A 13,798-nucleotide genomic window follows, 5' to 3' on the forward strand; every position below is an offset into this window, starting at 1 on the left:
AATTCTTTGTTTATTTTAAATTTTAAATTTAGAACATTTTCGACCCAATTTAAGTAATCTGTTCGAAAGCTCACTTCAACTTGCTGTATTTCATCTAAAAAGAAGAATGCAAATGATGCAAATAGAAGTGAAAATGGTAAATAACTTTTAGTTTTTATATCTAACATTTTTCTGTTATAGACCGAAAATAGATTTTTTCGGTTTTCTCTTCAAATAATTGAAAGAATGATACTATTATAGGTTTATTATATTATATAGCATATAATCATGCTATAGCCGAAAATTATAAGTTTTGAGAAGATTGAATATAACACAAATAAATTTGAATGTAAGTTAAATTGCTTGTTGTTTTTAATAGCTATTTAATGAGAAATCCAATATTGCAAAATTCAAATTGAAAGATTGAAAGAACAGAAAAAGTCATTCTTTTCAATTTCGAATATGTTTCATTGAATTTATAATTATATGGCAAATATGATATTTAAACTTGATTTTTGAAGGAAAATTCACAAAATTGAATGAATTCAAATAATTTTTATTCAAAAATAAACTAGTTATTTGAGTTTATTACTAATTTTCTATTCAAACTACAAAGTTTGTAATTTAAAATATTTTGTGAGATCAGATTGAATTAATTCAAGGTTCTTTTCAATTAATATTAATGACCATATTACGCATTTTCGAACATTCTAAACCAAATATATAAAAATGGGAGACGAATGTTAAATTTGCTAGACATGGGGGAGTTGTCTGCAAAGTTTTAGCTCTTATCTCTAGCAAAAAATTAATTTTTAAAAAAAAGACCGAATACGTTTCACAGCGAGAAAAAAATAAAAGGCAAGATAGAATTTTCTAGACATAAAGAAGTTGTTTACCGAGTTTTAGCTCTTATCTCTAACAAAAAATTAATTTTTAAAAAAAAGACCGAATACGTTTCACAGCGAGAAAAAAATAAAAGGCAAGATAGAATTTTCTAGACATAAAGAAGTTGTTTACCGAGTTTTAGCTCTTATCTCTAACAAAAAATTAATTTTTAAAAAAAAGACCGAATACGTTTCACAGCGAGAAAAAAATAAAAGGCAAGATAGAATTTTCTAGACATAAAGAAGTTGTTTACCGAGTTTTAGCTCTTATCTCTAACAAAAAATTAATTTTTAAAAAAAAGACCGAATACGTTTCACAGCGAGAAAAAAATAAAAGGCAAGATAGAATTTTCTAGACATAAAGAAGTTGTTTACCGAGTTTTAGCTCTTATCTCTAACAAAAAATTAATTTTTAAAAAAAAGACCGAATACGTTTCACAGCGAGAAAAAAATAAAAGGCAAGATAGAATTTTCTAGACATAAAGAAGTTGCTTACGAGTTTTAGCTCTTATCTCTAACAAAAAAATTAATTTTTAAAAAAAAGACCGAATACGTTTCACAGCGAGAAAAAAATAAAAGGCAAGATAGAATTTTCTAGACATAAAGAAGTTGTTTACGAGTTTTAGCTCTTATCTCTAACAAAAAATTAATTTTTAAAAAAAAGACCGAATACGTTTCACAGCGAGAAAAAAATAAAAGGCAAGATAGAATTTTCTAGACATAAAGAAGTTGTTTACCGAGTTTTAGCTCTTATCTCTAACAAAAAATTAATTTTTAAAAAAAAGACCGAATACGTTTCACAGCGAGAAAAAAATAAAAGGCAAGATAGAATTTTCTAGACATAAAGAAGTTGTTTACCGAGTTTTAGCTCTTATCTCTAACAAAAAATTAATTTTTAAAAAAAAGACCGAATACGTTTCACAGCGAGAAAAAAATAAAAGGCAGATAGAATTTTCTAGACATAAAGAAGTTGTTTACCGAGTTTTAGCTCTTATCTCTAACAAAAAATTAATTTTTAAAAAAATGACCGAATACGTTTCACAGCGAGAAAAAAATAAAAGGCAAGATAGAATTTTCTAGACATAAAGAAGTTGCTTACCGAGTTTTAGCTCTTATCTCTAACAAAAAATTAATTTTTAAAAAAAGACCGAATACGTTTCACAGCGAGAAAAAAATAAAAGGCAAGATAGAATTTTCTAGACATAAAGAAGTTGCTTACCGAGTTTTAGCTCTTATCTCTAACAAAAAATTAATTTTTAAAAAAAAGACCGAATACGTTTCACAGCGAGAAAAAAATAAAAGGCAAGATAGAATTTTCTAGACATAAAGAAGTTGTCTACCTAGTGTCAGCTGTTACTTCTTCTCAATACTGATATAAAATAAAAATCTTTATTATTTATTTAATCTTTATTGTTTCATTAAACTTCATTTATTTTATATTATAGTTTTATTCTTTTAGCTACTTGTAAAATAATCTAATTTTATATCATCATTTTACCGGATTATTCTTCAGTACATCGATTGTGTATCTAAAATAATATCATTATCCTTATTCTGTTTTTTCCAAAATTCTTTTAAATATCTTTTTTGGTTAGATTACTTTATACTTTTTACTTTTATTTTTTAATTTCAAAAAAAAATTTGGTGATTGTTCTATTCTGTTACAATGTGCATTATCATATTCTAATAAATTATTCATTACATACATTTAAAAAAACTTGTTAAAAATGAAATTAAAAAATTATGTTTATTATTACGCTGTGAATGTGTCAACAGCGGTCATGCCTGTATCTGTATCCCATATTTGCCACAACCTTTCTGTATCTGCATTTGTGTATTTCGGTTTCAGCTGATACATTTGATTTGGCGTGTAATTTGTTCCAGTTAATGGATTAATTGGGAGATCTTCATGCGGTGTGTTATTATTGTACTCCCAAATAAAGGCAGGAATAGCCTGAATGCTTTGCAGCGCTCCAATGTCGGCCAGAATCTCTCAATCTTCCCATTTTGGTAGGAGAATGAGAGTCTGTATGCCGCCATTGGACGCCCCAAAGATCAAGTAGATCTTGAAAGGCGCCCCTATTTTCTGAACCGTTGTCGGTCCAGAAACAATAAGGGCGCGCCAAATTCAATGAAGGCGGAAGCCGCAACGTTCGCTGTCGTCGCTGCCAGCATATCTGGTATTTGTATACACGCTAGGACTTTGCGGCTAAAATCGTCGATTATGCCATAAATATACTGGCCACGAACACCCCTAAAATAATGAACATCTGCGTACCAGATAAGATTGGTGAAAGCGCCCAATATCTTACTGCTGTTTCTGGCCCGGCATGCTCTAATCGCGTCTTGGTGAAATGATTTTCTTTGAAGTATCTGCGTACTTCTCTATAAGATACATCAATTTGTTGTAATTTCAAACGTTTCCATTGTTTTGTTTGACCACAGGGAAAGGCCCAGTGGTCATGTATCACAGCAAGAGCTTTGATTTGGTCATAGGGATTGACCCTACGACCTTTCTTGCCTTTAGGCAATGGGATATTCTGTAAGCTAAATTGATTTTGTAAAAAAGATTTTGAAACATCTAAATATTTGAAATCATTTGATTGAAGGGTTAGGGCGATGGGAACATGGGTGCAAGCTTCTTCCCATGTCATTTTACCTTCTTCAATCTGATTGGAAATACCAATTAGGTAAATTCGATCGACATACCCTTTGTAAGGATTCATTCTAATGAAGTACGTTAACAATCAAAATATTCTATAAGTGTCTAGTATGGAATTCAAAAGAAATAAAGAAAATGGTAACGTAAATAAACGTATTATGAAATAATTTATAATTAAAATGAAAAAAAGAAAAAATAATAAGTAAAGTGACTGGAAATGAAAATGAAAATCAGTGTACAGTTTTTATTTTTTTCTCGCTGCTGACTGAAACGTATTCGCGTCATTTTTTTAAAAATTAATTTTTTGTTAGAGATAAGAGCTAAAACTCGGTAAACAACTTCTTTATGTCTAGAAAATTCTATCTTGCCTTTTATTTTTTTCTCGCTGTGAAACGTATTCGGTCTTTTTTTTAAAAATTAATTTTTTGTTAGAGATAAGAGCTAAAACTCGGTAAACAACTTCTTTATGTCTAGAAAATTCTATCTTGCCTTTTATTTTTTTCTCGCTGTGAACGTATTCGGTCTTTTTTTTAAAAATTAATTTTTTGTTAGAGATAAGAGCTAAAACTCGGTAAACAACTTCTTTATGTCTAGAAAATTCTATCTTGCCTTTTATTTTTTTCTCGCTGTGAAACGTATTCGGTCTTTTTTTAAAAATTAATTTTTTGTTAGAGATAAGAGCTAAAACTCGGTAAACAACTTCTTTATGTCTAGAAAATTCTATCTTGCCTTTTATTTTTTCTCGCTGTGAAACGTATTCGGTCTTTTTTTTAAAAATTAATTTTGTTAGAGATAAGAGCTAAAACTCGGTAAACAACTTCTTTATGTCTAGAAAATTCTATCTGCCTTTTATTTTTTTCTCGCTGTGAAACGTATTCGGTCTTTTTTTTAAAAATTAATTTTTTGTTAGAGATAAGAGCTAAAACTCGGTAAACAACTTCTTTATGTCTAGAAAATTCTATCTTGCCTTTATTTTTTTCTCGCTGTGAAACGTATTCGGTCTTTTTTTTAAAAATTAATTTTTTGTTAGAGATAAGAGCTAAAACTCGGTAAACAACTTCTTTATGTCTAGAAAATTCTATCTTGCCTTTTATTTTTTTCTCGCTGTGAAACGTATTCGGTCTTTTTTTAAAAATTAATTTTTTGTTAGAGATAAGAGCTAAAACTCGGTAAACAACTTCTTTATGTCTAGAAAATTCTATCTTGCCTTTTATTTTTTCTCGCTGTGAAACGTATTCGGTCATTTTTTTAAAAATTAATTTTTTGTTAGAGATAAGAGCTAAAACTCGGTAAACAACTTCTTTATGTCTAGAAAATTCTATCTTGCCTTTTATTTTTTTCTCGCTGTGAAACGTATTCGGTCTTTTTTTTAAAAATTAATTTTTTGTTAGAGATAAGAGCTAAAACTCGGTAAGCAACTTCTTTATGTCTAGAAAATTCTATCTTGCCTTTTATTTTTTTCTCGCTGTGAAACGTATTCGGTCTTTTTTTAAAAATTAATTTTTTGTTAGAGATAAGAGCTAAAACTCGGTAAACAACTTCTTTATGTCTAGAAAATTCTATCTTGCCTTTTATTTTTTTCTCGCTGTGAAACGTATTCGGTCTTTTTTTTAAAAATTAATTTTTTGTTAGAGATAAGAGCTAAAACTCGGTAAACAACTTCTTTATGTCTAGAAAATTCTATCTTGCCTTTTATTTTTTTCTCGCTGTGAAACGTATTCGGTCATTTTTTTAAAAATTAATTTTTTGCTAGAGATAAGAGCTAAAACTTTGCAGACAACTCCCCCATGTCTAGCAAATTTAACATTCGTCTCCCATTTTTATATATTTGGTTTAGAATGTTCGAAAATGCGTAATATGGTCATTAATATTAATTGAAAAGGATAAGCACCTGCTGTCAGTCGCGGTTATCCTTCGCTTTTTACTAGAAAGCTGGGAAGCTTTGTCTATTTGCTCAAGTTATTAGGGCAAGGTTTCCCAGCTTTCTTGAAATGATAACTTATTCAAAGAAAGTTTCCCAGCTTTCGAGTAAACTGCGAAGGATAACCGCGACTGACAGCAGGTGCTTATCCTGCTGTTCAAAGTCGCAGTTATCCTTCGCTTTCGTCGCTAAGTTTGGTCTGATTGGGAAATGATAACCAAACTTAGCGACGAAACAAGGCACTGCAGGGCGTTGCAGGCTGTATATTAGGAGTATATGGCCTGCAGCGCTCTGCAGTGCCTTGTTATAAGAGAACTTTCGGCTGGATAACATAGTTATTCAGCCGAAAGTTCTCCTGAAAGCAAAGGGCAACCAAGGCGGCAGACATTGGAGTGCACTGCCGCCTTAATGTTATGAATGCCAACCACGCACAACCATGGCCTCATTCATAACAAATGGCACTTTTTCTTTTTTTAAACGTGCAAACACCAATGGCCTCTAGTGGCGCTAATACAGGCGTATCACTTTTCCTAAAATCCTCTACTTTACAGGCCTGTCACTTTTTATGAGTGTGTCACTTTTTTTTAAATGTCCGCCACTCATATTTAATTACCTGTTTATATTTCATGTGCTTTTATCAATGTTACTATAGGTACGGGAAAAAGGTGTATTCGCCCCACAAAATAGGGGAAGGAAAAGTTTTTAGAAAAAGATAATAACACCAATAAATAGTAAATATTATCCTTATATTATTATTAAAATTTTGTGAATGTTTCTTTGTTGGTTCTTGAGAAAATCGAATTTTATATTTCAAAAATAAAAAATTTTATCGTCTTTTAACGTACATATAAATTTTTATTTGGTCAGTAAATAATAAAGATATGACCCTAAATTTTATACCATAGTATATGTATAAAATATGAATATTATTGGTATAATCAAAGTTCCAAAAAAACTTTTCCTTCCCCTATTTTGTGGGGCGAATACACCTTTTTCCCGTCCCTATGGGGTATTATTATTGTCGTCTGGCGGTTTTAGACGACAATGCGAATTTTCAAATAATAGGATTTTTAGCCAGATAAAGAGCTACTCCATATATCATGCGTGTTTGCATACTATATACATAGATGGAATTGATGTTCTTCCTTTATTTAGGTACCGAAACATGCTTGAAAAATCTATTTTTTAGACAACAATGATAATTTTGTCACTTTTCCAGACGACAATCATAATTTGTCACCTTTTTAGACGACAATAATAATTTTGTCACTTTTTCCAGACGACAATAAAACATCCTCCGTACCTATATTAAAGTCGATAATGTGCATGACCATTTTGCACAATTAAAAAGTTTTGACCATGTGAATGGTAATGTATACGATGTCACGATTTAGATTAAATGCATGTGATGAATTTGATTTTTTGAATCATCGTTTTTTGGATTATAATTTCAAATATTTTTTCAATAAACCATTTATACATTACCATTGTTCATATCATAAGCCTCAACAGTCTTGTTCTAGTTCTTCATTTACAATTGTGTGTCAATATGTGTTGAATTTTAGTATTGTAAATTTTGTACATAAAGCTTTATTTTAATAGAATATAACACATTAGGGCATAGAAAAACTACTACATTATCGTGTTTGTACGAACATTTATGTCTAGAGCTGCAAACAACGCTGAAGCCCAAATTTAATAATTTATTTTTTCTTTTGCGCGAAAACTAATAGAAGTATTATACTTACCATCGGGAATCTATTAAGTTATCAGGACATTCCAATCATTATTTTTGTTTCTAGCATGAGAAACAGAAAAGAAGGGATTAGTTGTCATAAGGAAAAATAAGAGGGGTGTCCACTTTTCTCTTATACACAGGGGATTTAACCTCGTTAAGTTGGAAGATAATCTATTTGAAGTGTCTTTATTCCGTCATCTCATGACGTTGCAGCTTCGAAAATTTTAACGTGCTTTTTACATTAGAATCTTTATATTATAGGTTATTAAGTATCTTCAAATATTTAACAACTTTTGAATTCAATGATTCTATAAACGATCGCGTTATTTTGAACAAGACGTAAAATGACTGAATTTAAGTCTTCGGCATTGAAATGCATTGTTATTGGATCAAGTGGCGTAGGCAAAACAGCTTTACTGAAGAGGCTTACCGAGAACAAGTTTTACGAACAGCTTCAATCAACAATTGGAGTCGAATATGAAACTACAACTATAGAAGTGGATGGCGATAAAATAAAACTCAATATATGGGATACTGCTGGTCAGGAAAAGTTCAGATCAATTTCCCGTGCTTATTTTAGAGAAGCAATGTGCGTACTTCTCGTTTTTAGTCTAACAGATAAGCAATCCTTTGAAGACATGAGTCAGTGGTTATCCGATGTACGCCAGTTATGTGATCACAAGGCATCAATCTTAATTGTTGCAAATAAAAGCGATTTGACAGAGACAAGGGTAATCTCTGCAGCAGAAATCAGTAAATTTGCCGAAAGTCGAAACCTTGAATATCTTGAAACATCAGCTTATACTGGAACAAACGTTAGAGAAGCATTTGTTCGAGCTACAGCCAAAATTTGGAGGCAACTTAAGTTAGAACAGCCAGAATTGAATAAGGTTGACTTAGGAAAGACAAACGATAAAAAAAAGAAATGCTGCTGACTCGATAAAATTATTGAAAACGCAAAGATTACTGATTTAACTTCAGTTTTCATTAGCGCTATATTTTAGTTGTTAAAATGTTACATATTGTTACTACTTTATGATATTTTTCTTCTATATTTTTCATTATGCTCAATCTAAAATGGAGTTGATTCATAGTTTGATAGCAGTACTTAATAAACTTAGTAAATACATCTATGTGGAGCATGCTGTGAATGATTCAGATACTAATTTTTTAAGAGTTATAATTTTCCTGATTCTCTCTCAAGGGCAATTGCGAAATGTTTCATGAACGTACTTGGAAGGAAATGCCCTATCGAAATATTGTTACACTTTATAAAATATAATACTCTTATCAGTAAATTCACCTTGATTAGTAGTAGGATAGGATGGGTTGTGTGACTTTTTTTGTTACATCTATATATAGACGATGCATTAAAATATATTTATTTATAAATCATTAAAAAATTAACATTAATTTTAAAATAATTTATTTTTTTATTCTTACATAAATGACCCAACAAGTAAAACCAGATAAAATAGATTATCGAATTTTAGAGGATGGTGTTCCTGTTTATATTCAAAGATTTAAAGGGAAGCAATATTATAGAATTGTTAATCCTGAATACATAAAACATTTATTTAAAAAGGAAGACTGTGAATTATTAAACGTTAATGAATATGAAACCAATAAATCAAAATTGAAATATAAATATATTGGAAGTGATGAAAGATGCAAAGATAAAGATAAAGTTTATACAGTTTCATATAATGAATGGAAAACCAATAAGATAAGAAAACATTTAGGAGATTATGGGAAATGTTCTGAATTCTTTAAATCTAGTATATACGAGAGAGTAAAAGAAATTAGAAATAATTATTTTCATGAATAAAAGATTCACTACCATAATGAAATAAAAAATAAAAATATTAAAAAATTAACATTAATTTTAAAATAATTTATTTTATCTTTTATAAAAGAAGCTATATATATAGATGATGTCAGATATTCCGCGATTAATTAAACATTGTTTAAATCCTGAATGGGTTAAACTTCAATTTAAAAATGAAGATTGTGAATTATTAAATGAATATGAAAGCCAAAATAAGCTAATGAAGTCATAATCAAAGACCTCATAAACTTTAAAAATTATGTCTCACATTTTTGAATAATTTATTTTTAATTCGTATGAAATGAGCGTCAAAACTAACAACGTTAAAAAATTAGGATTCACAAACGAGGAAATAAAGGATATATTAGATGAGATGTGTTATGAAGTTAGTAAATATTATTTAAGAAATTGTCAAAAATTTGCCGAGTTATTAAATGATTTAGATTATGATGGAAAAATGAATAAAGATGATGTTATAAATTTCTTATATCCCACATCTGAAGAAGAAAAACCTAAAGAACCTGATGTTTTCCCTGAATATTATGAAGAACGGATTAAAGATGATGATGAATACAATGAAATTGAAAAACTGGAAAAAATAAGAGATGAAATAAATGAAAAAATTAAGGAATTAAGAGAAGTTGAAAAATATAATGAAAATGAAGTAGAGGGTTTAATGAATATCCCAGCTTCAGAATCAGCAGTTCAGAAATCTCATGAAGAAAGATATAAAAATTATGTCTCAGAATCAACACAAAATTTATTAGATGGTGAAATAGATGAAACACTTTCAGAAGAAGGTACTAAATTTATTCGTAAACATAAGTTACAATTTATTGATAATGAAAAATACCCTTGTATCTTACTTTCACCCCCTCTCGATTCTGAGAAATTCAAAAAAGCTCTTAAAAACGTGACATATGCAACTAATACGATTAAGAAAGAAGATCATGATATTTACACAAATTATTATTTAAATAAATGCACAGGTGTTGATAAAGTTTTTGATTTGTTAGATAAAATATCAAAAGAAACCATTGGAACATATAAAATTTTGTGTGATTGTGGTTTCATTATTGAAGATACCAATAATGTTTCATATGAAAGAACAGCACCGAAGGAAGACGAAGTTGAAAGGTCTATACCATTCGTTATTAAGAATATAAAAGATATGAAAACTTATAAACATTATATTTATTCATTTATTTCAGAAAAAATGGAAGCAACCCATAAAACATCTTCTCATCATTTTATAGCTATTCATACATTCCTTTTCAAAGTTGTGAAATTAAATAAGACAGGAATTATATTTAATGTATCAGGGTACGCATTCTTGAGTAAATTAAAATGTATTCGTCACGTCGCAGATGATAAAAATTTATGTGTTCTTAATTCATTTTATGGGCTTTAAAAAATAAACTTTATTTTTATTTATTTTTTAATTTTTTATTCTTACATAAAATGAACAAAAACGGAACCGCTAAAATGAATGATAATCAAATTAGAGCAGAAGGTAGAAGGTTATTTAAACGCTTCTATAACATTCCTGATGGTGTTAATCCTAAAACTCGTAGAAGTTATTTAAATGAAGCAATAGATTCATATGAAGAAGGTTTGACATTTCATCAGAAAGTGAGAGATTAGCGAGAATGTTAAATGTTAATATTGATTTCTATTATTGTGATCCTCAACCAGAAGACGTGGACATAAATAAGGTAGACTTTCCATTAGTGGATTCAATAATGATAGATCCAGAATTTGAAACAGTAAATATTTTATTAACACAGAGTCCATGTGGAAAACTTCACGCTGACAGAATAACAGACGTTGAAGCACTCACCGGCTATAGAGTTTGTCCATATTGTAAAGAAGAAGTTTATTCTATCCGTGATGATCCAGAAAGGAAAAACCAAAGAGAAGTTTTAAAGCATTGTGAGAAATGTAAAGAAAATAATGGAAGATTAATTCAAGACGTTCAGTTGCAAAAGACACAGCAACCATATGCACCACATATTACGAAACAGAAGATATATCAGTGGTTATTAGCTCATAATTTGCAGAAATATTATAAACCGACAAGATATTATATTACTTTTGACTTTGAAACATTGGAGACTAAAGAAGAATTACAACTTTCTGAGTGTGCAACTTTGAATGCTTACTTAAAACCATTCATGGTATCATCAACGGTTAAATTAAATGATAAAACATATACGAGGAATTTTTGCTTAACTTCGAGTGATTCTTTTATTTCTGATTGGATTGAGTTTTTATTTTCAACCTGTTCATTAGTTGTTGAATCAAATATTGAACAATATGAAGAATTATTGAAGTCGCAAACGGACCAAACGGCAGGGACTTTGTCCCATACATTAAATGAAAAACAGAAGGAAGCATTTAAAGAACTTCTAGATGAGGAATTCAATAAAGTGAATATCATAGGTTTTAATTCGGGAAAGTTTGATTTAAATTTAATTCTTCGTGATTTAAACACTGCAAAATGGAAAATAAAATCAATGCTGGGTTCTTCTTCTCAATTTAAGCAAGTCATTGTAAAGAAAACAAACGCTCCATATGAATTGAGATTTATTGACATCAGAAATTATATAGCGAGTGGGACATTAGACCAATTCACTCAAGATTTCGGAAACAATAAATCACGTGTTAAATCCTTTTTCCCTTATCAATTCATCACGTGGGAAAATTACGAAGAAAAATTATATAAAGTGGAACCATTCACTCAAGATTCATTTTATTCAGCATTAACCCAAGAAACTATATCAGATAGTGATTATCAAATATATCTCAATGATACTAAAAACTTTAAGAATAGATTAGAATATTTTATTCATTATTGCAATAAAGATGTTGAAATTATGATTGACCCAATTGATAAAATTATTGAAGAAACATTTGTTTATAAAATTGATATGCTTCATAATCTTTCTTTATCATCGAATGCTTCAATGATTCGTTACGCTTTAGCATATAAAGACTTTAATCCTAATGAAAAATATCCTGAGGAAGAGATAGAATCAAGTTTTGAATTAACGAAAAAGTATTGGAAATATAAAATTGAATCATATAAGAAACAAGATGAAAAAGCAGAAAGGGATACTAAAAATAATGTTTCAATGGATGATTTTCAATACTATCACGATTTAATCCTTTCATCTAAATGTAAAATGTGTGGTAAAGCGTTTACATATGCTAATAAACCAACATTAGATAGAATCGATAATGAAAAACCACATACCAAAGAAAATTGTCAGTTAATGTGTTGTTATTGCAATGTCGTGAAATCAAATAAAGATGAAGATGTTCAACGTTTAAGAATCAATTTAAGAAATTATGCATTAAAAAATAATTTACCAATGACTTTAGATTCGGTTGAAGCTTATCACATTCTCCGTAATGGAATTACTGGTGGTCTATCAAATGTTCAACATAGAGTAAATCTTAAATGAATCACGCACATTAATAAACTTTCATATAGTCCAGAAACTAAAACTGTATCAAATGAGGACACCACCAACATTATGACTCATTTCGTTAGAGTTGACTTTAATTCATTATATCCTTCATCATTTTCATCTAATCCTCATGATTTCATTCAATATACTGACCATAAAATGTATATGCCGGGAAGATTGAATGGTGTTATCATTTGTGATACAGCAACAAAGAAAGCAAAAGCACTGGGAATAATTAAGAAGAAAAATACTTTATTCGTTGCTGAAGTAAAGGGTCACATTGATGAAAAATACATTAATGATTACATAAACTTTTTACCGATAATAAGAAACTTAGATATTATCACAGATGAAAAAACAATTGGCAGTTTTATGTATAATTACATGAAATCAAACAATCTACCAGTTGACCAGAAACAGAGGAAATTAACTCAATTAGCATCAACACACAACCAATATCAACCATTTTCTTCTTATTATCTTTGGTATCTAATAGACAGATTTCATTTTATCATTGATGACATTCAATCAATTTTAACATTTACGAAAAACACTTGTTTTAATGAATTTGCGAACGAATTTATGAACGAAAGACAAAAGGCTGAATTAGAAGGAAATAAAGGAAAAAGTTTATTTTGCAAGATTTCGCTTAATGGATTATATGGTTACGATGCAATGAATACACAAAATTACGCAAAGACTAAAATAATGAATGCACAGAAATCACGCGTTGCATGTATGTCAAATAAGTTTAAAAACATAAGAGAAATAGGTGAGGATACATATCAAGTGATGCTTAAAGATAGATTTTATAGATGTGATACATGTTTACAAGAGGCATTCTTCACTTTAGATAATGCTAAATACTGGTATTTGGTTTTCATTTATGATTTTATGTATAAATGCATGGATGTTAATCGTTTTCATTTCATTGAAGGTGATACTGATTCATCTTATTGGGCTATTGCTGGCGATCCAAGTCTTCCTAACACTCAAGCATTTCAGGCGATTGTTACCGATAAAAAATTTTATGATAAAAACATTTTCAAATTCGCACCATTTGATTTCTTCTGTTTTGATGAGAAATTTAAACCTAAATTAAAGAATAAAGCTGAAGAAAAAGCACATGAGAAAAAATTATTGGGTTTAGCAATTGAGAAACAAGGTGATAACATGGTTGCTTTATGTCCTAAGTGTTATACATCATTCAACGGTTCAATTGATGGAAGTGATTTTAAAAAGATTGCACAAAAAATGAAGGGTGTTAGTTTAAGACAAAATAAGCAATTAACACCTAAAAAATATTTGGATAT

At 29.4% G+C, this 13,798-nt stretch overlaps 3 protein-coding genes and 1 pseudogene across 4 annotated transcripts, besides 3 other annotated features; 3 read left to right on the forward strand and 1 right to left on the reverse strand.

Moving 5' to 3' along the window:
• The first annotated feature begins 174 nt into the window (after positions 1–174).
• Positions 175–1,012: a mobile genetic element.
• Positions 1,013–2,325: 1,313 nt separating this feature from the next.
• Positions 2,326–2,354: a mobile genetic element.
• Positions 2,355–5,524: 3,170 nt separating this feature from the next.
• Positions 5,525–5,779, reverse strand: TVAGG3_0623460 (uncharacterized protein; the record flags this gene model as incomplete). Its single annotated transcript, XM_051240440.1, has 1 exon — positions 5,525–5,779. The coding sequence occupies one exon, from the start codon at positions 5,777–5,779 to the stop codon at positions 5,525–5,527; it is 255 nt and encodes an 84-aa protein (XP_051087027.1).
• Positions 5,780–7,505: 1,726 nt separating this feature from the next.
• On the forward strand, positions 7,506–8,548 carry TVAGG3_0623470 (Golgi to endosome transport; the record flags this gene model as incomplete). The annotated part of the gene is made up of 1 exon (XM_001303827.1): positions 7,529–8,119. One exon carries the CDS (start codon positions 7,529–7,531, stop codon positions 8,117–8,119), a length of 591 nt encoding a protein of 196 aa, XP_001303828.1.
• A 730-nt stretch (positions 8,549–9,278) lies between these two features.
• Positions 9,279–9,743: a mobile genetic element.
• A 730-nt stretch (positions 9,744–10,473) lies between these two features.
• Positions 10,474–11,336, forward strand: TVAGG3_0623490 (annotated as a pseudogene). The gene has a single exon. A coding segment is annotated over exon 1 (863 nt).
• A 1,215-nt stretch (positions 11,337–12,551) lies between these two features.
• On the forward strand, positions 12,552–13,752 carry TVAGG3_0623500 (DNA/RNA polymerases family; the record flags this gene model as incomplete). Its single annotated transcript, XM_051240441.1, has 1 exon — positions 12,552–13,752. A coding segment is annotated over one exon (1,201 nt), but the record flags the coding sequence as incomplete, so codon positions are not given.
• Between the last annotated feature and the right edge of the window lie 46 nt (positions 13,753–13,798).

Source organism: Trichomonas vaginalis, chromosome III, assembly GCF_026262505.1.
Source record: "Trichomonas vaginalis G3 chromosome III, whole genome shotgun sequence".
NCBI classification, from domain to species: Eukaryota; Parabasalia; order Trichomonadida; family Trichomonadidae; genus Trichomonas; species Trichomonas vaginalis.